Source organism: Chiloscyllium punctatum, chromosome 42 (genome assembly GCF_047496795.1).
Source record: "Chiloscyllium punctatum isolate Juve2018m chromosome 42, sChiPun1.3, whole genome shotgun sequence".
Classification (NCBI taxonomy): Eukaryota; Metazoa; Chordata; class Chondrichthyes; order Orectolobiformes; family Hemiscylliidae; genus Chiloscyllium; species Chiloscyllium punctatum.
Genome location: NC_092780.1, coordinates 41,720,516 through 41,746,791, shown reverse-complemented (window position 1 = coordinate 41,746,791; position 26,276 = coordinate 41,720,516). Strand labels below are relative to the sequence as shown.

General features: G+C 42.0%; 1 protein-coding gene across 15 annotated transcripts in view; it reads right to left on the bottom strand.

Annotated features, from left to right (window-relative positions):
• Nucleotides 1–26,276, bottom strand: part of LOC140465920 (protein TANC2-like) — a 1,065,959-nt gene that overhangs the window by 408,108 nt on the left and 631,575 nt on the right. For 14 of the 15 annotated variants that reach the window (XM_072561864.1, XM_072561863.1, XM_072561859.1 and 11 more), the window contains one exon: nucleotides 21,302–21,412. The exons of the other annotated variant lie outside the window; for it this stretch is intronic. In XM_072561864.1, coding sequence (XP_072417965.1) covers nucleotides 21,302–21,412 — 111 coding nt within the window. The remainder of the gene's footprint in view (nucleotides 1–21,301; nucleotides 21,413–26,276) is intronic. 15 annotated transcript variants of the gene reach the window in all.

The following is a 26,276-nucleotide window of genomic DNA, read 5'->3' as shown; positions in this document are numbered from 1 at the left end:
ATGCTCTCAGTCAAGTACTTTCTTTTTACAAGCTAGCCAAAATGATATCAGGGGAGAAGGGGATATCATAGCCAATCAAATCCTGCACACACCCCACATGTACACTCATCTTACAGCAGCTGGTTGGCAATTAGAAATTGGAGCAGCAGCAGATTTTACCGTGCTAACCCAAGGGAGCCAATTGTAGCACCCAGCTGTGACCCTAGCTGAGCTGAGCTGAGCTGCTACTCTGCAGCAGAGTAGGTATTAAACTTGTGACATTGCTGTCAGTATTCATCAGTTATAGCCCATCTTTATCAACTAATCATTTCAGTATTCATCAGTTATATACCATTTATTCCACTAAGTATTTGACAAGGTTCCCATTTTTGTTTAAATTTATTTACAAAAGCACAACATGAGGTAGCTCACTTTGACAACTGCACTCATCATTTTTGCAACATTTCCAAACCAAGTGCAGAAATATGTTTTTGCTTAACTCAGACTCTGATCACGTTTGCTGTATTATTTACACAACCACCTAGATGATTTGTTTCCAAGTTTTACCATTACAACTATGACTGTTTTAGCCTTTAGAAAGTGAATATACAATGGAACATTTTGCCCATATTGGCATAGTTCCGATGGCAAAATTATTCTAAAACATTCTCTCCAAGCCAAATTTAACACACTATATGTAAATATTTTCTTATTATCCTCTCAACACAAGATCCTAATGTATATTTGTAACCCTTTGATTTTTGTACCATGGAATTTCACTTGCTGATATGATTAGATTCTCTACAGTATGGAAACAGGCCCTTCGACTCAACAATGGTGAATTGGCCATTCTAAAATTGCCCATAGTGTTAGGTGCATTAGTCAGTGGTAAAAAATAGGGTAGGGGCATGGGTTTGGGTGAGTTACTCTTCAGAGGGTCAGTGTAGACTTGTTAGGCCAAAGGGCCTGTTTCCCAATAGTATGGAAACAGGCCCTTTTGGACTAACAAGTCTACACTGACCCTCTGAAGAATAACTCATCCAGACCCATTCTCCTACCCTATATTTACCCCTGACTAATGCACCTAACACTGTGGACAATTTGGTATGGTCAATTCACCTGATCTGCACATCTTTGGACTGTGGGAGGAAACCGGAGCACCCGGAGGAAACCCACGCAGACACGGAGAGAATGTGCAATCTCCACACAGACAGTCAGCGAGGTGGGAATCGAACCAGAGTCCCTGGTGTTGTGAAGCAGCAGTGCTAACCACTGATCAACAAATCAAATGTGTTTCTCAAGCAAATAAATTTCATCAGACTAAAAATGTATGAATTCTGTCAAACTCAGCAAGGTTTGCATCACATTAGCAAATTCAGATAAACATTTTCACACACTTTGATTACAAACCTTCCACTAACTGTAATGACACTAGATTTAAATGTATTAAATGCAAGGAACAAAGATACAAAAACAGAAGTTAGATTCACATTCTTAGGATAAAACATCAGAATGAAAAACATTATGTCATAGAATATTTCAGAATACAGCATAATTTAATAACCATAAATAGAGCACACCGATATTGTTAAGAAACCTATAGGAGCAGGCTATGTTCAGCTCAAAGTTTTACTTCAAATTCTGAATCAATGTTATGATTCAGACATGGGAAGGGACAGCATTTCTGAGAGACTCATGTTCTGGATTAGAGTGGTGCTGGAAAAGCACAGCAGTTCAGGCAGCATCCAAGGAGCAGGGAAATCGACATTTCGGGCAATAGCCCTTCATCAGGAAGGTGCCCGAAACGTCGATTTCCCTGCTCCTTGGATGCTGCCTGAACTGCTGTGCTTTTTCAGCACCACTCTAATCCAGAATCTAGTTTCCAGCATCTGCAGTCATTTTACCTGAGAGATTCATATGCTCTTATTGACACCACAAATGTTTGTACTATATGAAGAAGAGCAGGGGTTTTTAACTGACATTTTTTCTAAGATTTTTTTAAAAGTGTGGAAATGTTAAAAACTGAGAAGCTGAGGACCATTTTGAATATAAGGGCAAAGTGGGAGGCAGCTCTCCTACCACCAGATCAGTCCGTGGTAATAGTTAGGGATATGGGAGAAAGACCAGCCGAGGAAATTTTAGACACAGGGGAACCGCACAATTGCGGAGACATAGGTGGGGATGAAGATAGGGGTAGAGTAAAGGATACCTCCCTGGACACAGCTGAGGAAATCCTCTTCGTGGATGGGTCACGGAAATATATAGTGGGGTCACCCCGCACAGGATGGGCTGTGGTAAACAATAAACTACAGATGGTTATGTCAGGAAGGATTGACGGAAGCCAATCCGCGCAAGTAGCAGAGATAGTCGCGCTAACCAAAGCATTTGAGCTGTCAAAAGGGAGAATTGTGAACATTTATACAGATAGTCAATATACCTCCGGAGTTGTACATGACATGTGGTTGCAGGGGGGAGAAGAGGGTTCACCACTGCTGGGGGAAGCCCCACAAAACACCAGTTAAGAATCCAAGCAGTGCTGAGTGCCAGCTAACAGCCAAAAAAGGCTGCAGTAATAAAAATCAAAGAGCACCAAAAGGAGCCAAGGAAAGAGCATCCAGGTTAGCTGAAATGTAAAGGGAACCAAGCCACAGACCGAACAGCCCAGCGAGCCTCAGAGCAGGAAACTGTTGATGAGGTTCCAGTAGCAACAACTGGACTAGCCGAAGATGCCATTCACATATAGCAGCTGCAGGAGGTCACCTCACAGGAAGAGAGAGAGATGGAAAATGCAGGGACAACTTAAAGGGGAGGACCATATCTGGAGCTAAGTGAACAAGGTGATAGCACCAGTAAGCATACAAAACATCTTGTTCGGGCTGGACCACAGGCAGGGAAGCTATGAGAGCAAGTCTAGGGAGAGAGGTGGTGGTGGAAGGGAATGGGAAGAGATATAGCCAAACACTGCCGCAGGTGCGCGATTAGTGCACAGCACAACCCAGGTAGACCCATAAAAGTTAGGATGAGACACCAATAAAGCCCAAAGGGGACCCTAGGAACACCTCCAAATGGATTTCACAGGGCCACTGCCACCTTCCTGTGGGAAAACGTACTGCCTGGTCATCACAGACCAGTTCACCTGTGAATAGAGGAATTCCCCACCAAGAACTGTACCGCGACCACTGTAGGCAGGATTCTAGCAGAGGAGGTAACCCTGAAGTGGGGGGGGGGGGGGGGGGGGGGGGGGGGTACCCCTACAGATCGACTCCGACCAAAGGACACATTTCAGAGGCAAAACTTAGAAAACGGTATGCCAGCTACTTGGGATAAAACAAAAGTTTCATATCCCCATCACCCCCAGAGCTCAGGGATGGTAGAGAGAATGAACAGAACCCTTAAAAATGCTATTGCTAATACCATACAAACATCAGGGAGGACTTGGGCTGAAGTGCTGCCAGCCATACTTATGAAATTAAGAGCCACCACGAATCAGGCAACTGGACTAACCCTACGAATTAATGACCAGGCGAGCAATGCAATTACCAGAGACCATTATAACAGGTGGGACCAATATAGGTCTGCTAAAAGATAAAATTCGGAGATATGTACCGGAATTAAGCACCCAATTAAAAGCGATGCGTAAATTGGTAACTGAGATACAAGGCCAAAAGGACAAGGCAGGGGATCTTGAAAACTTCCCTGAGGTCCCAGCAGCTGGGGGCCACGTCCTTGTACGAACCCTGCCTGACAAACCAGGCTTTGCCCCAAAATGGAATGGGTCGTACGAAGTTATAATCAGTGGTGACACCTGTGCCTGTATAGACATTAAGGGAAAAGGCACGAGGAAACACTGGACCCAACTCAAACTCTATAAGGACTCCTATGAACGAACTAATATGATTGACCATCCCTCAAGCACAGACAAGAACTGCGAGTAAGAGTGACCAAGGGGAGAGCACCGTTACCACAAGCAAGCAAACCACCCAGAGGCGCGGGTAAACCTGCCGACAAGACAAAAAAATCACCTACTGTTGCTGATCTTTGGGTATCATTGTAAAAAAAAAGGGACACTGACTAATAACCTCATTTAACTTTAATCAAGTACATAGTCAAGTATATATTATTGTTTCTAAATGTTGCAATAGCCAGAAATCTGTCAGGATGAGAGGATAACCTCTTTCACAAAACTCACCTAAATTTACATGGGAACCAAACTGTCTGTTACTCACTGGCACAATCAGGTGAATTCCTATTTGTGGCCACTTCTGTATGGACCTCTCACAACTTATACACAACAGATACCTCGGGGGTGCCATGTAAGGGACAGCTAGGAAAATACAAAAGGGGACTCCAGGGTAGATGTGTCACATTGGTCAGGTCTACCGGGCCATGGGGTCAGGTGCCCCAACAGAGGGAGGGAAAGACTGATTTAAACATTGCTAATTACCCACTCTGTTTCATGGGGCAGGGATGGAGATGTGTTTATGCTCTGATACCTAGAAACAGCTCATGTATGTAGAAACAATGTACTCACCAGCACTGTACTATGCTAAATTGGCTATGCTAAATTGTCCGTAGTGTTAGGTAAGGGGTAGATGTAGGGGTATGGGTGGGTTACGCTTCGGCGGGGCGGCGTGGACTTGTTGGGCCGAAGGGCCTGTTTCCACACTGTAAGTAATCTAATCTAATCTAATCTAATGTACAATCACCCAGGGGCAAATTAGCTGCACCTACAGCGAGCAGGCATGCTTGAACGTGACCGCAGCTAGATGACTTCTGACAAGGAGCCACAGAAGGAGATAGCTGGCTAGAATGGCTGATAGGCAAATCCTGGGGACCCTATTTGACACACAGGATTGTCCTCCTTATTTCACTCATACTGGTATTCTGCTTAGGCCTCAAGTGTTTAAAGCGCTGCTGTAAGCGCTGCTGCTGACTGAGGCCGTGCCAGGAGCGAGTGTCACCACAGAAGAGGCCCCAGCGAAACTTGCACTCCTTCACACCCTTCGGGATGGGGAGACCTTAGAAAATGCCCACCTCTAAATGTGGTCTGCGGGAGATCTCGAAGTTGCCTCCTTGATCACAAAGGGGCAGTGAAGTGGGAGTTGACACGGGGCATGCTGACACGAGGCACACAGATACAAGATGGCTGCTGAGCCATAAGTTGGTCACTTAGCACACCGGATGGCCGCTGAGCCATTACATGGAAAAGTACAGCGAAGCATTCACAGACACTGCCTGAGGCCAACAGGATACCAGCAAAATAGACACAGAAATAGATAATTAGTTTAAGGTGGATGGGAGAGAGAGAATACACATCAGTAACGTCTACTGCTTGCTGAAGTGTCTGAGTCCAGCCACTACCTTCAATAGAAAAGTTAACTACCTGAGACTGCAAGTATACAAGTGTTTATATCTTAGGTTTGCAGAAATGGAAAACAATCTCCCTTCTCAGGAAGAACGATCACAACCAATTATTACAGCAATGGACTTCTGTGTATTTGCTGAAACTGACAATGACTCTGTAACATTCCTCTGAAATGGACAATGACTCTGTAATGTTTTCTGTAAATAAACCATGCTGCACAAAAAGACTCGATATCTGGACCATTATACCATGAAATGTATAAGCTATTGCAACATGTGCTCCAAGGGGGAGAGAAGGCTCGCAGCTGACGGATGTCTCTCTCTCGCCAGAGCTCCAGTTTCTTTGTACAATAAACTCTGCTGTCGAATCCCAATTCTGACTCCAAGACTGGTGGTTTTCCCCACAACAGCTTATTGTGTGACTGTTTTATTCACTGTTCCCTCAATTTCAGCAGTAATGAACAAATCTGAGGAACATCTTAATAGGATTGGGAGGGGAGAGGACAGGATCATTACAAAACCTCATTCCTTGGCTTTTCAATTCCTCAGCCAGAAGCGTATACCAGTGGTTAGCTGTCCTTTTAATCTGGAAGGAATGCAGCAAATGACAAATAGGTGGAAATGCAAATTTCAACAATTAGACAACCAAAAGGCTCACTGTGACTAGCACACATGGAAAGAGGGTTTCATGAAATTCTTGCAACAGAAAAAGAAAAGACAGTCAAACAAATCAATGGGATGTTCCCACCTGTGATATAACAATGGTTACATTTGGGCTTGTTTTAGGAAGCCTTCTTCACCTTTATATGAGTACAGAGGAGAATAATGTCTGGACTCAAGAGTCTGAGCCAAGAAGATAAGATTGGATAGGCTGAGCTCATTTTCCTTAAAGTAACGAAGGTTGAGAGAGGGCTGGATAGAAGGTTATGGCGGCCATAAATAGATTGGATTGGATTGGATTGGAAGGAATGTTTTCCATGAGGAGAGGGTCAATAACCAGATGGCATAGATTTAAGGTAAGAGACTGAGCGTTATAAGGGTAGTTGAGGAGAACTTTTTCACCCAGAGGATGATTGCAGTCTCGAGGTCTTTCTGAAAGAGAGTGAGTTACTTTCAACTTTCAAAACATTTAAGAAGTACTTAGATAGTCACTTGTGTAAAGTTCTTTTTCCTGAGATTCTTACACACTTGATGCAACTGCAGATGCCAACTTCTATGAACAACAGCATAAATTTTTTGAAGAAACCCTTAACACTCTTTGTAATGCTTGTGAAGCCATGTCAAGGGATCTCTCTGAACAAAGGGACAGTCTTTCCTGTATACAAAATACATATATCACAGTCAGTAATGCCCACAAGACAACCCCAGTTACTCCTTCACAGTCACAAGCCACTCACGACACAATGCAGTGACCACATCATTTCCAGAAACAATATAATGTAAATCATCCCTTAATGGTCAAGTCTGTTGTGTTTTTTTCAAACAACAAGGAATGGTCAAAATTCCAACTGCAATGTTCTTATTGATTTTGAGTAGGGGATGAAAATGTAAATAGAAGCAGATGACAATGTAAATTGGCTTTTGAATAACCAGGAAATGGCCAGGCAAATAGTTCTGAATGCCAAGAGATGGGAATGTAAATTCCTTACAATTTACTGTAGAACAGAGACATCCCAACCAAACCTGGGGACATCCAATTTCCTGCAGGTCAGCAGAGCAAATTAACTCTTTAATATCTCAACTTGCATGGCCATAACCTCCAGAGTGGAAATGGGGATTAGCACAGTTAGATCTTGTTGACCAGTGGAAACAGGATGGGTCAAATAGCTTCCTCTGTGCTGCAAACATCTTTGAGTCTAACCCTGTATTATCAAGACATCAGGAAGGAGAACACTAGCTATTATTTTATAACTTGCAGCTTTCACTCTAACAACTAGAAATGAACAAAATACAGAAATATAAATACATTTTCAACAAATTCGCCATCAAAATGACACATCTCTCACAATGGAATATAATTACTTCAAACAGACTTATAGCTACAATGCTGTGTGTTTAACTCATAGCAAGGCATTTGATAAGGCTCTTCATGGTAGGCCTAGTCAGAAAGTTAGGAGGTATGGGATACAGGGGAATTGAGCTGTCTGGATACAGAATTGGCTGGCTGAAAGAAGACTGCAGGTGGTAATGGATGGGAAGTACTCCACCTGGAGGTCGGTGACCCATGGTGTCCCATAGGGATCCATTAGTGGTTCTCTGCTTTCTGTAGTTTTTATAAGTGACTTGGATGAAGAAGTGGAAGGGTGGGTTATTAAGTTTGCCAATGACACAAAGGTCAGCTGTTGCAGGCTATAACAAGAATTTGACAAGACGCAGAGCTGGGCTGAGAAGTGGTAGATGGAGTTCAACCTGGATAAATGCAAAGTGATTCATTTTGGAAGGTTGAATTTGAATGCTTAATACAGGGCTAAAGAAAGGATTCTTGGCAGTATGGAGGAACAGCGGGATCTTGGGGTCCACTTACATAGATCCCTCTAAGTTGCCACTCACCTCTCTCTCTACAATGATGAGGGATTTATACCCAAAACGTCAATTCTCCTGTTTCTTGGATGCTGCCTGACCTGCTGCACTTTTCCAGCAACACACTCTCAACTCTGATCGCCAGCATCTGCAGTTCTCACTTTCTCCTAGCTGATTTTAATCTTATTGAGAAGCCTCAAAAACCTTGAAGAAGTTCTCATCCTCTCTCTACAAATGGTGAAGGGCTTATGCCTGAATAATCGATTCTCCTACTCCTAGGAGCAGGAGCCTGACCTGTTGTGCTGTTCCAACAGCACACTATCGACTCTGATCACCAGCACCTGTAGTCCTCACTTTCTCCTAGTTGATTTTTACCCAAGTTGATAGGGTTGTTAAGACGATATATAGTGGTTTAGTTTTCATTAATAGGGGATGAGTTCTAGGAACCATGAGATTTTGCTGCAGCTCTATAAAACCCTGGTTAGACCACAATTGGAATATTGTGTCCAGTTCTGGTGGCCTCATTATAGAAAGGATGTGGATGCTTTAGAGAGAGGGTGCAGAGGAGATTTACCAGGATGCTGCCCGGATTGGAACTTGTCTTATGAAAAGAGTTTGAGTGAATTCGGGCTTTTCACACTAGAGAGAAGAAGAAAGAGAGGTGATTTGATAGAGGTGTACAAGGTGGTGAGAGGTATTGATAGATAGCCAGAGATTTTTCCCCACAGCAGAAATGGCTGTCACTAGGGGTAGTAATTTTAAGGTGATTGGAGGAAGGTATAGGGGAGATGTAGAAGTAGGTTCTTTATGCAGAGAGTAGTGGATGCATGAAATGCACTGCCAGCTGTGGTAGTAGAGTCAGAAACATTAAGGACATTTAAGCAACTGCTGGATAAGCACATGGATGGCAGTAAATTGAGGGGTGTGTAGGTTGGGTTGATCTCAGATTAAGATAAATGCTCGACACAACATTGTGGGCCGAAGGGCCTGTGCTGTACTGTTCTATGTTCTATGTTCATTCCTGCTGCTCAATTAGAAGGCTATAGATTCAAGTCCTATTCCAGGTGAACATTCTCTTTACTTTTGCACTATTGGAGATGCTCTCTTTCAACTGAGATGTTAAACCAAGGTTACATCTCGCCAGACTTTGAAGATGAATGTGAGCAGCATCCCTCGTGATCTGGTCAATACCTAATACAGAAACATCTTCACAAAAATTGAGTGTCACATTCAGTTTGTGGGTGTTTGCTGTGTGCAAAATAGTTCTCATATTTCCTACATTGCCACATTATATCTTTGACTGCAAAGCACTTTGGAATATCCAGAGAGATAAGTGAATATTTGAAGGGATGACTTAAAAACCCATTGGAAACAACATAAAATAACTGATTTAACATAGATTACGCTTAATGCTATCCAATCTATTGAACACTTTGAGGAGGAGGAAAAGGAAGCATCTCATGTTAATAGAATCTGCGTATTGCTGATGTCACCTATTGACTTTTGGTCGATGCTATAGACGGAATTGCCATTTCACTTAAAACAGTCTTTCCAACTCATGGGAAACAATTGATCAAATTGCCACAGAATGTCTTGTGTCTTGGGGCGGCCTTGCAGTGCCAAGGACCCGGGTTCAATTCGAGCTTCGGACGACTGTCTGCATGGAGTTTGCACATTCTCCCAGTGTCTGCGTGGGTTTCCTCTGGGTGCTCCAGTTTCCTCCCACAGTCCAAAGATGTGTGGGTCAGGTGAATTGACCAAGCTAAATTGCCTACAGTGATAGGTGCATTAGCAGAGAGTAGGTGAATGGGTCTGGGTGGGTTACTCTTCGGAGGGTCGGTGGGGACATGTTGGGCCGAAGGGCCTGTTTCTGCACTATAGGGAATCTAATCTAAAATACCAAGTGTTTCAATGATGCATGCTGTTAATATTATGCAAAGTAAGCAGCAACTAGTCACAAGAATGAGATAATGCCCATCCCAGAAGGTGGTGATGCCTTTAGATTAGATTAGATTAGATTACTTACAGCGTGGAAACAGGCCCTTCGGCCCAACAAGTCCACACCGACCCGCCGAAGCGTAAACCCCCATTCCCCTAAATTTACCCCTTTACCTAACACTACGGGCAATTTAGCATGGCCAATTCACCTGACCTGCACATCTTTGGACTGGGGGAGGAAACCGGAGCACCCGGAGACACGGGGAGAATGTGCAAACTCCACACAGTCAGTCGCCTGAGTCGGGAATTGAACCCAGGTCTCTGGCGCTGTGAGGCATCAGTGCTAACCACTGTGCCACCGTGCCGCCTTCTTGAATCACCATAGTCCACATGCTGTATGTTGACCTACAATGCCCTTAGGGAGGGAATTCCAGGATTTTGAACTAATGCTAGTGAAGGAAAAGCAACATATTTCTTAGCCAAGATGGTGAGTGGCTTAGAAGGGAACTTGCAGTTGATGGAGTTCCCACATTTCTGCTGATCTTGTTCTTCTAGATGAACGTAGTTGCGTATTTTGATGGCACTGTCAAAGGATCTTTGGTGAATTGCGGCAGTGCATCTTGTGGGTAGCACACACTGCTGTGACTGAGCACAGGTGGTGGAGAAAGTGGATCTTTGTGGATGTGGCACCATCCAAGAGGGGTGCTTTGTTCTGGATGGTGTCAAGCTTCTCAAATGTTGTTGGAACTGCTCTCATCCAGATAATTGCGGAATGCTCTATCACACTGCTGACGTATTCCTTGTAGATGGCAGACAGGTTTTGAGCAGTCAGGAGGTGATTTATTTGCTACAGTATTCCCAGCCTCTGACCTGCTGTAGTAGCCAGTTTGTTTATGTGGCAAGTCCATAGAACATAGAACAATACAGCACAGAACAGGCCCTTCGGCCCACGATGTTGTGCCGCACTTCTATCCTAGATTAAGCACCCATCCATGTACCTATCCAAATGCCACTTAAAGGTCGCCAATGAATCTGACTCTACCACTCCCTCGGGCAGCGCATTCCATGCCCCCACCACTCTCTGAGTAAAGAACCCACCCCTGACATCTCCCCTATACCTTCCACCCTTCACCTTAAATTTATGTCCCCTTGTAACACTCTGTTGTACCCGGGGAAAAAGTTTCTGACTGTCTACTCTATCTATTCCTCTGATCATCTTATAAACCTCTATCAAGTCACCCCTCATCCTTCGCCGTTCCAACGAGAAAAGGCCGAGAACTCTCAACCTATCCTCGTACGACCTACTCTCCATTCCAGGCAACATCCTGGTAAATCTTCTCTGCACCCTCTCCAAAGCTTCCACATCTTTTCTAAAGTGAGGCGACCAGAACTGCACACAGTACTCCAAATGTGGCCTAACCAAAGTCCTGTACAGCTGCAACATCACCTCACGACTCTTGAATTCAATCCCTCTGCTAATGAACGATAATACTCCATAGGCCTTCTTACAAACTCTATCCACCTGAGTGGCAACCTTCAAAGATCTATGTACATAGACCCCAAGATCCCTCTGTTCCTCCACCTGACCAAGAACCCTACCATTAACCCTGTATTCCGCATTCTTATTTGTTCTTCCAAAATGGACAACCTCACACTTGGCAGGGTTGAACTCCATCTGCCACTCCTCAGCCCAGCTCTGCATCATATCTAAGTCCCTCTGCAGCCGACAACAGCCCTCCTCACTGTCCACAACTCCACCTATCTTTGTATCATCTGCAAATTTACTGACCCACCCTTCGACTCCCTCCTCTAAGTCATTAATAAAAATTACAAACAGCAGAGGACCCAGAACTGATCCCTGCGGAACTCCACTTGTAACTGGACTCCATGCTGAATATTTACCATCTACCACCACTCTCTGACTTCGACCGGTTAGCCAGTTTTCTATCCAATTGGCCAAATTTCCCTCTATCCCATGCCTCCTGACTTTCCGCATAAGCCTACCATGGGGAACCTTATCAAATGCCTTACTAAAATCCATGTACACTACATCCACTGCTCTACCCTCATCCACATGCTTGGTCACCTCCTCGAAGAATTCAATAAGACTTGTAAGGCAAGACCTACCCTTCACAAATCCGTGCTGGCTGTCCCTAATCAAGCAGTGTCTTTCCAGATACTCGTAAATCCTATCCCTCAGTACCCTTTCCATTACTTTGCCTACCACAGAAGTTAGACTAACTGGCCTGTAATTCCCGGGGTTATCCCTATTCCCTTTTTTGAACAGGGGCACAACATTCGCTACTCTCCAGTCCCCTGGTACCACCCCAGTTGCCAGTGAAGACGAGAAGATCATTGCCAACGGTACTGCAATTTCCTCTCTTGCTTCCCACATAATCCTAGGATATATCCCGTCAGGCCCGGGGGACTTGTCTATCCTCAAGTTGTTCAAAATGTCCAACACATCTTCCTTCCTAACAGGTAAATCTTCTAGCTTATCAGTCCGTTTCACACTCTCCTCTTCAACAATACGGTCCCTCTCGTTCGTAAATACTGAAGAGAAGTACTTGTTCAAGACCTCTCCTATCTCTTCCGACTCAATACACAGTCTCCCACCACTGTCCTTGATCGGACCTACCCTCGTTCTCGTCATTCTCAGGTTTCTCACATACGCATAGAATGCCTTGGGGTTATCCTTGATCCTATCCGCCAGGGATTTTTCATGCCCTCTCTTAGCTCTCCTAATCCCTTTCTTCAGGTCCCTTCTGGCTATCCTGTATCCCTCCACTGCTCTGTCTGAACCTTGTTTCCTCAACCTTATGTAAGCCTCCTTCTTCCTCTTTACTAGACATTCAACCTCCCTCGTCAACCAAGGCTCCCTCACACGACCATTTCTTTCCTGCCTGATCGGTACATACATATCAAGGACACGTCGTATCTGCTCCTTGAAAAAGTCCCACATTTCCACCACATCCTTCCCTGACAGCCTATGCTCCCAACGTATGCTCCCCAAATCCTGTCTTACAGCATCGTAATTTCCCTTCCCCCAATTGTAAAAACTTCCTTGTTGTGCGCACCTATCTCTCTCCATAACCAAGGTGAAAGTCACAGAATTGTGGTCGCCATCACCAAAATGTTCACCCACTAACAAGCCCACCACTTGTCCCGGTTCGTTACCGAGTACCAAATCCAATATGGCCTCCCCTCTGGTTGGACAATCTACATACTGCGTTAGAAAAGCAAAACCAGTTGAGTTTATGGTAAATAATATCTCTAAAGGTGAATCTGCAACTCTCAGATTGGTAAAAATGAGTTCATGTATGTCCTTCCCTCATTGGTTTCCTCACCATCTGCTGCAGACCCAGTCTAAAAGCTGTATCTTTTAGGACCTGACCAGCTCAATTAGTACTGCTGCTGCCAAACCATTCTTGGTGGTGCACATTGAAATCCCCTACTCTGAATACATTTTCAATCCTTCCACCAAATGCTGATCAACATCAGGAGTACTGATTCATCAACCGAGTGAGTATGTAGTAATCAGCAGGAGGTTTCCTTGTTCAGATTTAACCTGAAGCCATGAGACTTCATAGAATCCAGAGTCAATGTTGAGGACTCCGAGGGCAATGGCTTCCTGATTGTATACGACTGTGCTGTCACCTCTGCTGAGTCTGTCCTGCTGGTGGGACAGGACATAACCAGGGATGGTGATGGTGATTTCTGACACATTGTCTGTGAGATATGGTTCTGACAGTATGACAATATCAGGCTGTTGTCCGATAGTCTGTGAGACAGCTCTCACAATTCAGGTACTAGCCCTCAGATGTTAGCAAGGAAGACTTTGCAGGTGCATTATCTTTTCTGGTGTCTAGGTCAATGCCAAGCGGTTCAACAGTTTAATTTCTTTGTTGAGACATTGTTGTGATTGATACAACTGACTGGCTTGCTATGCCATCTCAGAGGACAGTTGAAACTCAACCACATTGCTGTGGATCAGGAGTCACATGTAGTTCAGAGCTTGTGAGGATGACAGATTTTCTTCCCTGAAGGATATTAGTGAGTCGGATGGATTTTTCTGACAATAGACAATTGTTTCATGGTCAGTTGATTCTTAAATCCAGATTTGTTTTATTATTGAGTTCAAATTCCACCATCTGCCACAATTGGATTGTAATCTGAATCCTTAGAACATTAAATGAATTTCTGGATTAATAGTCTAGGCAATCACATCTGCTAATCAAACTATGAAACCTCATTCCGACCACTTCTGAATTGTTGTTGGATATTTTGAAGATGTTATATTTTTATGATGTGGAGGAGCCAGTGTTGGACTGGGATAGATAAAGATTAGCTTCCCTACAGTATGGAAACAGACCCTTTGGCCCAACAAGTCCATACCGACCCTCCGAAGAGTACTTCACCTAGATCCATTCCCCATATCTGCCCCTAATGCACCTAACACTTCGGGCAACTTCGCACAGCCAATTCACCTAACCTGCACATCTTTGGGCTGAAGCACCCGGAGGAAACCCACACAGACACGGGGAGAATGTGCAAACTCTACACAGCCACTTGCCCGAGGCTGGAATTGAAAGTTAAAAATCACACAACACTAGGTTGTAGTCCAACAGGTTTATTGGAAGCACTAGCTTTCAGAGCACTGCTCCTTCATCAGGTAGCTGTGAAACAGGATCATAAGACACAGAATTTAGAGCAAAAGATTACAGTTTCATGCAACTGAAATGATATATTGAACAAACATAGACCTTTAACTTTATATTTTGAAGTTAGCTTTGTGCCTTTATTTCTTTGTTTTCATTTTCTTAAGCCAATCACGCACGCTCTTTATTTTTCTGACCTCTTGCCTATCAATTCGACCTTACCATAACCGTTTGAGTAAATTGCTTAATGTCTGTTCAAACCAGAATAAATAATACTGCATTCTGAAAAATCCAGCAAGATCTGGATCATAAGTCTGAGTAGATTGAATTCTCTCCCATTTAAAATAAATGCTACAAGAAATGTTCTCAAATGTCTTACTTACAATGTTCTCTTTGCACCGAGACTGACGGTCTTTACAGAACTTCAGTCGCTTAATGTAGAAGCACAAGTCAAAACCACAAAGTCAAGGGAAGCTAGCTACTTCTACCATTTAAGTTCTACCTGGGAAGTTATATCAGTGAGTACATCATCTGCTTACACGTTTAATAGTTACTAACTGTTAACTAACAAAGGAAACTCACTCAGCCTTATTAAAAAGCAATTTTATCTGCCTTTCAGTTCCTCAGGCTAAACAGAATTGAACTCTATAGTAATAACTATGCTTCATGGAGAAAAGCATTTTGAGATTAGGAACAAATAAGCATTTTCTTTAAATAAAAATGTACCAGCAGTAACCACCCTTTTCAAAGAACTTTCCTTTGACTTGCAGCTGTTGTACAACTTTGCAAGGAGCAAATACAAGAAATTTAATAAATTATAAAGAAATTAGTACTGTAACAACTTTGAAATTACATAATACTCATCACTATTTTTCAATGGCAATTCAACTCATTACTGCAACTTAAAAATAAACAAAAACAGAAGCATTCTTAAGTTTTATTTTAGCAAAAAAAGGGCAATATTTTGTATTTCTTTCATCATATTTTATTATTTTAAAAGTTAACCTCTCCAGGTACTAAAATCCTTCTGACAAAAATCAGTAGTGAGCAAGCCAATTAAATGTTTTGCACAAATAAGCAATTTTAATCAGTTTGCCCCAATATCACACCATCTTATACAGTAAATAGAACAAAGAAAAATCCATGATGACACCATACTGCCATTCTGTTCTCATGAAAGGTCAACATAGCAAGTAGTTAAGATCCATTATACCTAAATTAACTTTTCTAACTCACCATCTCCAAAGCAACAGGAGAAACTGAGGACTGCAGATGCTGGAGATCAAAGTCAAGAATGTGGTGCTGGAAAAGCACAGCAGGTCAGGCAGCATCCGAGGAGCAGGAGAATCAACGTTTCAGGCAAGAACCCTACATAAGGAATGAGGCTTGACAGTCGAGAGGCTGGAGAGATCTCCAAAGCAACACCTTATTCCGTTAGTATTTATAAAGTTTATCATTGTTATTTTTGCCTTGAATCATTTAAGATCCAACTTCCCACCATATAACCTTTCATTATCCCACTGTTACGTTAAAAATAAACATTTTCTTTCCATTTTAAGATATTACAGTGAGCAACTGTAATGTGTAGGTGTATGAACTTAATGTACCAACACAATTCTCCACAACATTTTGACTAAATCAGGGAGAGCAAAAGGATGTAGGGAGGAGACAGAAAAGTTTGAATTTGTTGATCTAAATGATTATTTCCTTGCCTTAAGATCAAAATGCTAATTCATTAAATCAACTGAAACATATAATAATCTGAAAGACTATTCTAGGTGCAGATGATGCAATTTAGGAATATCGGAACAAATTTCATACTTGAATTTGGATAATTTTCAAAATCATATTTGGTACATGTGAATTAAGAAATTGCCAAATTATATTCTACCTACTGCACCCAGAGTAAACATAGAGCATTGCTATGTCCTTTATGGAAGCAGATCTGCTGTCCTTATCTGATCCAACCTCCAGGTGACTTCAAGACACACAACAAAATGATTAACTATTAACTGCCATCTCAAAAAGCCTAGCAAGCCACTCACTTCTATCAAAACTCTGAAACGTTATTTACTGAAAAATTAAATTTATTGGACCACCTGGCATTGACCTAGGCATCAGAACAGACAACAGTAAACTCAGCCATGTTAGTAAGAATCTTTCTTACTAACATTTGGGGGTGAATGCCAAAATCAGGACAGCTGTCTCTGTCTAATCAAGCAACATCCTGATCTAGTCATGCATACTGTTTCATACCCAACAAACAACATCCCAAACATGACCATCATGCCGATGTCCTGTTTCATGAGCATGATAGAGTAATACTTGCCTCTGCTGGGTCTATCTTATACATCAATTGAGGAAGCATTGAAAATGGCATGGTGCAGACTATGCCCTGGGTGGGGAACTTCAAGGAATGCAAGGTTTGTGAAGGTTTGTAGCTCAGGTTGAGGTTTAGGGTGTAGGTTTGCTCGCTGAGCTGTAGGTTTGATATCCAGATGTTTCATTACCTGGCTAGGTAACATCATCAGTGGCGACTTCCAAGTGAAGCGAAGCTGTTGTCTTCTGCTTTCTATTTATATCTTTCTCCTGGACGGGGTTCCTGGTGATGTCATTTCCTGTTTGTTTTCGGAGGGGTGATAGATAGTATCTAGATCTATGTGTTTGTTTATGGCGTTGTGTTTGGAGTGCCAGGCCTCTAGGAATTCTCTGGCATGTCTTTGCTTAGCCTGTCCCAGGATAGATGTGTTGTCCCAGTCGAAATGGTGGGTTTTTTTCATCAGTGTGTAGGGATACGAGAGAGAGAGGGTCGTGTCTTTTTGTGGCTAGCTGGTGTTCGTGTATCCTGGTGGATAACTTTCTTCCTGTTTGTCCTACATAGTGTTTGTGGCAGTCCTTGCATGGAATTTTGTAGCACACAAACCCACCAACACTGTCAATCAAAAACGAACAAATGTAAAAGACCCAGTACAACCTGTGGACAAAACCAACGTCATCTACAAAATTCCATGCAAGGACTGCCACAAACACTACGTAGGACAAACAGGAAGAAAGTTAGCCACCAGGATACATGAACACTAGCTAGCCACAAAAAGACACGACCCTCTCTCTCTCTTAGCCCTACACACAGATGAAAAAAAAACCACCATTTCGACTGGGACAAAACATCTATCCTGGGACAGGCTAAGGAAAGACATGCCAGAGAAGTCCTAGAGGCCTGGCACTCCAAACACAACGCCATAAACAAACACATAGATCTAGATACCATCTATCAACCCCACAGAAAACAAACAGGAAATGACATCACCACAAACCCCAGGAACCTCATCCAGGAGAAAGATATAAATAGAAAGCAGGAGACAACAGCTTCGCTTCACTTGGAAGTCGCCACTGATGATGTTACCTAGCCAGGTAATGAAACGCCTGGATATCAAACCTACAGCTCAGCAAGCAAACCTACACCCTAAACTTCAATGACTATTGTCAGGAGGGCTTGGAAGCACACTACTGACTAAATTCCCAAAAGGCCACAGCTGTTGAACTGAGTATGCGGCAGGGAACAAGGGAACAAGAGATAAAAAGATTGCAACAATTTTCAGCCAGAGGTCCAGAGTGGATAATCCATTTTCACCTCCTCTAATAGGTTGCAACATCACAGATACCAGTACTCAGCCAATAGAAATCACAAACTCCAGAGACTGCGAGACTCTTACAATATTCTGACAATAGTACAAAAGGCATGCGCTCCAGAATTCAGTCTGAACATAAGCAGGTTGGTCCAGTACAGCTACAAAACTGGCATTTACCTGACGAAGTGGAAAATTGCCCAGGTGTATCATGTACACAAAAAGCGGGACAAGTCCGTCCCGGCAAACTACTGCCTGGTCAGTCCACTGTTGACTGTCAGTAAGGTGACAGGAGAGTTCATCAACAGTGCTATCACACTTTGTTTGCTTAGCAAAGATCAGTTCACTGATATTCAATTTGGGTTCTGTGAGAACCACTCAGCTCCAGGTATGATTACATGCTTGGTTCTGACATGTGTGAAAAGAACTGAACTCCAGAGGACAGGCAGAGGTCGCTACCCTCCACATCGAAGCCACATTTAACAGAATGTGGCATCAAGGAGTCCTAAGAAAACTAAACAATAGAAATGGAGAGGTGGGGGGAAACTCTCCACTGCCTGGAGTCTTACTTAGTACCAAACCATTTGTGGTTGTTGGAGGTTAGCCGTCTCAGGTTGCAGGCATCACTGCAGGAGTTCCTAGTGTCCTAGGTCTACATATTTTTGACTGCCTCATCAATGAACTTCTTCCACCCCAAGGTCAGAAGTAGGATGTTCGCTGATGATTGTACAATATTTAAACCATTTGCAAGTCCTCAAATGTTGAAGTAGTCCCCAAGTACATATGAAACAAAACTTGGTCAATTTCCAGGCTTGGGCTCACAATTAACAAAAAACATTCCCACTGCAAAAGTGTCAGGTAACTACCATCTCCAATGAAGAAATAATCTGTCCATTGTCCCTTGATTTTAACTAGCATCACCATCACTGAATGCGCCATTTTGAGAATCCTGGTGGGTTACCACTGACCAAAATTTAAATTGGACTCACCAATAAATAATGCAGCTATAAGAGCAGATCAGAAGCTTGGAATTGCTCCAACTCCTCAGTCAGTCCATCACCGATAACGGCACAAGTCTACAAGCAGTGTGATGGAGTACTTTGCCAGGAGAAAACAACCTGTTGATTGGGACTGGAACCACAAACATCCAGTCCTTCCACTACTAATGCACAGTAGCAGTGGTATGCACCATCGACAAAATGCACTGCAGAAATTCACCAAGAGACCTTAGACAGCACCTCTCAATCCCATGAAAATTACCATCTATAAGAAAGACAAAAGATATATGGAAACACTTTGACATGCAACTTCCTCTCCAAGCCACACATCATCCTCACCTGGAGATATATCAATATTTCTTCACTGGTGCTGGGTCAAAATCCTGGACCTCCCTCCCTAACAACATTATAGATGCACCTATATCCAAAGGACTGCAGCAATCCAAGGTAGCAGCTGACATCCACCTTCTCCAGGGAAATTAAGAACAAGGAACAAATGCTGGCCAAGACAGTGAAGCCCATATTTCCTGACTGATTTTTAAAAAAAATCTTTTACTTAAACGTAATAGAGAACTTTTAAAAGTGGGATTCTGGAAGAATGAATGCACATAAAATCAATAAGTACATTCTTTATACATCACCATTTTCAAAATTTTAATCTATTCTGACTACAGTGAAATGTGCTTGGCTGTTCCAGTGCATCTGTACAGTCAGCAGGATACAGGTTTGGGGCTGCTATTCAAACACAATGAAATCTCAACATTGTCGTGTGTCTAGTATCAATAGACAAAGACATTATTTTAACTTACAAGAATGGGAAAGAAGAGAGAAAAGTCACAGCTTGAGCACCTCCTGTAAAAAATGACTTTTTGCAGGGTGGTAGTTGTAGATACCATCAGGGAATCAAAGGGGGTGGAGATTAGATTAGATTAGATTAGATTACTTACAGTGTGGAAACAGGCCCTTCGGCCCAACAAGTCCACACCGCCCTACCGAAGCGTAACCCACCCATACCCCTACATCTACATCTACCCCTTACCTAACACTACGGGCAATTTAGCATGGCCAATTCACCTGACCTGCACATCTTTGGACTGTGGGAGGAAACCGGAGCACCCGGAGGAAACCCACGCAGACACGGGGAGAATGTGCAAACTCCACACAGTCAGTCGCCTGAGGCGGGAATTGAACCCGGGTCTCTGGCGCTGTGAGGCAGCAGTGTTAACCACTGTGCCACCGTGCCGCCCTAAAAAAAACTAAGTTTTTTTTTAAATGTCTTTGCATGGAGGGCAAGTTAGCAAGAAGGAACAAACAAAAAAAACAAACACAAAGCATGGGATTCCTTTGAAGCAACTGCAGTTTTTAAGATATTGTGGAAGTTTTCATGTAAGATACATAAATACATCTAACTGCATAGAACCATGAGGAATTAATTCTAGATCCCACAGGCAGCCTACAGGATTTCAGAACAGGATATTTTACAATGCAGTTTTGAAAAGAAACATTTAATTAGGGATATTAGATGTAGCATCATAACTATAAAATCTAGGAATGACATTTACTGAACAGCAGCCTGAAATAAACTATACACAGCATTTTAAAATGGGACCACAAGAAAGCTTTCATTGTTGAAGACCTTAGGATAGCACTGCTCCATTACAGAACTTTCAAAGCCTTTCATTTCCATTCTAAGTATTCAAAATGTATAACTTGTTGACACCATAGAATAAAATACAAATATTCTAAATGCAGTTTCTGATCACAGCAAGCATGTTGTTTCAGACCATTTCAAGCATGCCTGGAGCATAAAGTAAACCATCCCACATGCATTACACCAGGCCAGACAATTATCACAATAAGCATGCATATAGTTCAAACAATGCCTATCCTATATTACAACTTATTGAAGGGATGACATTGGAACGGAGCATTCTGAACCAAATTATTTGAAAGTTCCATCTAAAATATTTATTCCTTTTTAACACAAAAAAAAATTCACCATTATACACAACACCAGCCTAAATTCACCATTATACACTAAAAACAGTTACAAGTTCCTCCACTGCAGAGATTACAACAGCTTCACACACATCACAGCTTTTAGCTCTATCAAGACATTGCTAAGAATGGATTTTGAATGACACATGCACCAGCCTACTCAACAATACAACTACCAAATGTGCTAGCTGCTAGAGTATTGAACCCTGTACATGCTTACCAGGGCAGAAAGCATCCAAGTCTGGCTTCGTGGCTGTGGTTCTGGTTGGGGAACTGAGCTCCGATTCTGGGACTCGAGGGCTTTCCACAAACTTCGCCTTCCTCAGGGGGGCTGGGACAAGAGAGGAAGAGGGTCGTAAGTGAGGGGAACAGCAGGCAACAGATGGAAGCAGTTAACTAAACGGCCCACTGTGACGGAGACGGATTGAATTACATTATTTGTGGTGCTGCATGAAAGCAGCTGTACTAACCATCTACAACAGAAAGACAAGGTGTCTTGTTTTTCAACAAACACACTAAATGCAAAATCATAATACACTCAACTAATGAAGCTTTCTTCCCATTTACCTCAGCTGTCCTTGGTCAAATCTCTAACACACGTCACTTATATTTAATTAACCTTTATGCTGCCATTCAGGAAACATTGTAAATCAGACAGTACTATACACAACAAATGAGGTTCGCAGACTAGAGGCTGGAGCAAAACTAAAAGATCTATACAATTGGCATTCAAACAATTTACCATGGGTCAACTATAATCAAAGAAAACCAATAAAACTTAAAACTTTTACATTCTGCCCAGAAATAATAAGGTGAATGTTCAGCAACAGTACCATAGGAAAGCATTTCTCAGTATTTGGGCAAGGAAACATGCACAGAGTTTCAATTATTTTCATTTGCTCATTTTTCTTAAATCTATACTGATATTTTGCACATATTTGTTTCTTTAAGAATATATCGAGAAAGGCAAGCCTCATACCACATAACGTCAAACGTCAAATGTTATTCAATTTCTCTGACATCACACCACACACCAAATTTAGAGCACATGAATTCTGTCAATCTGTGAATGTGCTAAATACGAGCTTTACATGTTGCCATTATAAGGTGGCTGACATGTACATGATGATTAAATCAGAAGCAACACTGAACAAAGCTGTTTACATACCCTGCAGTTCATTTATGTGGCATTCTTAAAATGCCTAATGTCGTTAGAACTCATACATTTATTTACTATTTCTGCTCTTCGGTCCTTACTTATTTCTATCCCTGTCTGTGATTCCTATATCACAATATTAATCTCAGTTCTGTTCTCAGACCTTTTATGAAGGGCATTCAGAAGTTGGTATTTAAAGGAGTACAAGTAAAATCTAGTATGATCACCCATTAGAAAGAGAAAAGAAAACAGACAAGTGTTTTACTTGTGATTTATTCATTGCGCTCTCCAGCAGTGGTCATAGATGAAGACTGGGTAAAAACAAAATCAAACACCTCTGTGACGCTCAACAAAACTAAGTTACCTGTTTGCATTCAACTATCCATGTTAATCCTAAGAATAGAAATCTTCAAAGGAATTCATCAAAGCCTGGGGAACTCTACAGCAATAAGCAAAACAAAGCTATCTTGAAAAAAGTAACAAGTATTCTTGTTCTACTAACAACTGCAGTTCTTGATGCATTCCAGAAAACTACAGAACTATGTTAGGATAAACGATCAGTATGAACTTAGTACATGGCATAATGCTATTGTTCACAATGGCAGGCAGAAAGCCAAAATCAACAAACTGTATCGACCAAACCAGCTCCATTGCACAATGTTTCTGTACAATATTTCATGCTACAATAGTTTCTCCACACCAAGACCAGATCATGTAAGTCACATTCTGCTGTAAAAACAGTGAGATTTCATAACTTTTACCATAAATTATAACAAAGGTGGAAGGAAGAAGAAGGACCATTTGGTTTGGTTTGGTTATAACAATCTCATGTGGAATATCCACACTGTACCAAAAAGACTGTTCAACATAACTACTGACAGCTAATGTGCACAAAAAGCACCAGATACTGCAAAGCTTCTAGCCCAATTTCCCAGCTAAGTGGCCACAAATGGGAGTTTCAACCTTAATATACATTTATCCATTAACCTCACATCCTGCTCCATTTACATATTCAAAGTGCAGTTAAACAATCACCAAACATCACTCAGCATTTGTGTGCAACTTGTCTGATTCTTAGAACTCACTACAAGCTCAGCACAATCAACATCAAGCAAAAAGAACTACCAACAGCAAGCACTAATTTACAGTAGTGCTGATTTTAGATTGCTAAAATAAGCAAACTGACTGAAAACCATGTAATTGAGCTACAGTTTTTCTGTAGCTTTCGTCTTGGTACTTGGAAGGAGTGCAGTAAAGCAAAACTTACAGTGCAACTTGGACATGAGATCTTAATTTGACTCAAAACTAATATAAGTCAAGAAATGGACAAGCTCCTGAGGAGAAAGCCTCATGAGATTGAATCTACAACGGTCGTGTCATCTCCAGCTTGGTGAAAAGCATGTTTTTACAACGTGGCCAGGCGGTTTATTGGTCGCTGGGCACACCATTCATTTACATTTCAATTTAATAATCAATATTAAGTGGTGCATACTTCAACCTCCACTCCCCTAATATTCAAGATATATTGTGATATCAACAATTGCCCTCAGTGTGACCTATAGTTCTGTGCAATATCTAGGAACTGCCAGATATTAACCACCCTACACAGACAGTAGTCTGGGACCAGCAGCTGGGACATGACTGCACTCTCAATTCTGTTGTTACTAAAAGTCATGTAACCATACAATATTTCTTTCTAATACAAATAGGATTAATTTATGTGTTTTGCCTTTATCTAGTCATTTACAACCCATACAGGACTCAACTCACCAGGTGGCTACTCAATCTTGTTGGTTCAGTTTAGTACAGGCTTATTTTTATTAAGAGATACGGGTGATGAGTGCTGTTAGATGAAATCATTCCCAACATTGTTCACGGCACAAATGATGTCAGCAGGTTATACTAGTATAACCTTCAAGAATCCTTTTAGAATTTCCCTGGATATTAAGTATTTGAGTCTGCTGTGTTCTGTTGTTACCTAGTGGACCTATTGCACACTTGATCCATCAACAGTTTGCACAAGCCAAAACAATACTGGCATTTCACCACAGCTTCATGACCTAATCATTGTAAAATGATGTTTTGGTTTACTGTAAAATACCATTAGGGCTGCTATGTCATAGTACAGATAGTGTGATACATTCCAAAGAGTCTATCAAGCTTATAAAAAGAAAACAAGGCTCTAATTCAACTTCACTGACAGGCACCAAAATGACTTGAATACGTAGAATAGAACTAATTCCTGCCTGAGTGTGTTCAATCTTGACTTTTCAGATGAATGCCAGAATCAGGGGCGGCACAGTGGTTCAGTTGTTAGCACTGCAGCCTCACAGCGCCAGGAACCCGGGCTCAATTCCAACTTTGGGCGACTGTCTGTGTGGAGTTTGCACATTCTCCCCGTGTCTGTGTGGGTTTCCTCCCACAGTCCAAAGATGTGCAGGTTAGGTGAATGGGTCATGCTAAATTGCCTCTAGTGTTCAGGGATGTGTAGGTGAGGTGCATTAGTCAGGCGAAATGTAGAGTAATAGAATAGATCTGGGTGGATTACTCTTTGAAGAGTCAGTGTCGACTTGTTTGGCCAAATGGCCTGTTTCCACTGTAGGGATTCTATGATATGCCATATAACCATTGTCAATCAATTAAAAAAATCAGTTATAAGTGAACTCAAAACAAAAGTCTTTTGATATAAATACATTACACTCTACATATACCCCAAAGAAACAAATTTCAACTGACAATTCATAAAGGCTATTATTAGATTCTAATGAGCCAAAGGATTGTTTCCAAAACACTATCAGTTGAATTGTAATTAGCAGGAAAGCACCTGATTCAACAAGCTATTGTTATATTCTACCATAACCCGTAATCACTGCTATTTCAATTCAGGAGTCACGTATCTATTATAATCATGTGTTGCAGCACTAAACAACTTCAAACATAAAGCCACTTCAAATTTTCTTTATCAACAGGTTGCATGTGCTACTGGCTGCTACAAATGAAAGCTTTACCAAGCACATTTCATTCACGCTTGTAACATACAAGTTTTCAAGTACAGGTTTCACTTATTCTTTTGACTTGAGTTTTCCCAAGTTTGAGTGCAGTAAATGAATTAGTATACCACCAATTCATCCATAATTATCCCTTCACATACATATGTTGCTCCTGAACAAACAGAATACACATCACACTATCAGATCTTGTAACTAAGGTTAAAACTGCAAATGTAATTCTTGTATGATATTGATTCACACAAAAGCAAAAAGGGTTGAGAAGAACAAAGTTCAACTTAGTACACTTCTCTCAAGGGCCCAATTCTCTTCTCAGGATCTATAAACTATCACCTTTCCTGATCACATACTTGTTCATATATCTATCATGGCCCTCCAACTCTCTGTTACAGGAAAATATGATTAAAATGAACAGCTGAGGCTCAGATATATTCATCACTGTCTTTAATGTGAAGTCTAGACATTTCCCAGCTGTCTTCAGTTCATTCTCAGAAGGCAAAAAATAATGCATTTCAGTCACCTGAAAAAAGATATGCAAATTCCAATTGATATCCAGAAAGGTGGTTATCTAATCTGACACCCCCTGTGTATTATGATAAATCTGCATATACACTGGAGGTAAACCTATTGCTGTGCTACCCCTGGTACATACTATGAGCACATAATTCAGAATTGTGCATTCCTAGCTCACAATAATAAATCACTGATGTATAAATAAGGATTGGTCTTTCATTATAGGATCCCAGCAAATCATGGGAGTGCACAGCAGAATTATTGTCCCACATCAGTTTCACACTCAGGCTGTGTGGAGTTTGCACGTTCTCCCAGTGTCTGCGTGGGTTTCCTCCGGGTGCTCCGGTTTCCTCCCACAGTCCAAAGATGTGCAGGTCAGGTGAATTGGCCATGCTAAATTGCCCGTAGTGTTAGGTAAGGGGGAAATGTAGGGGTATGGGTGGGTTGCACTTCGGTAGGGCGGTGTGGACTTGTTGGGCCGAAGGGCTTGTTTCCACACTGTAAGTAATCTAATCACA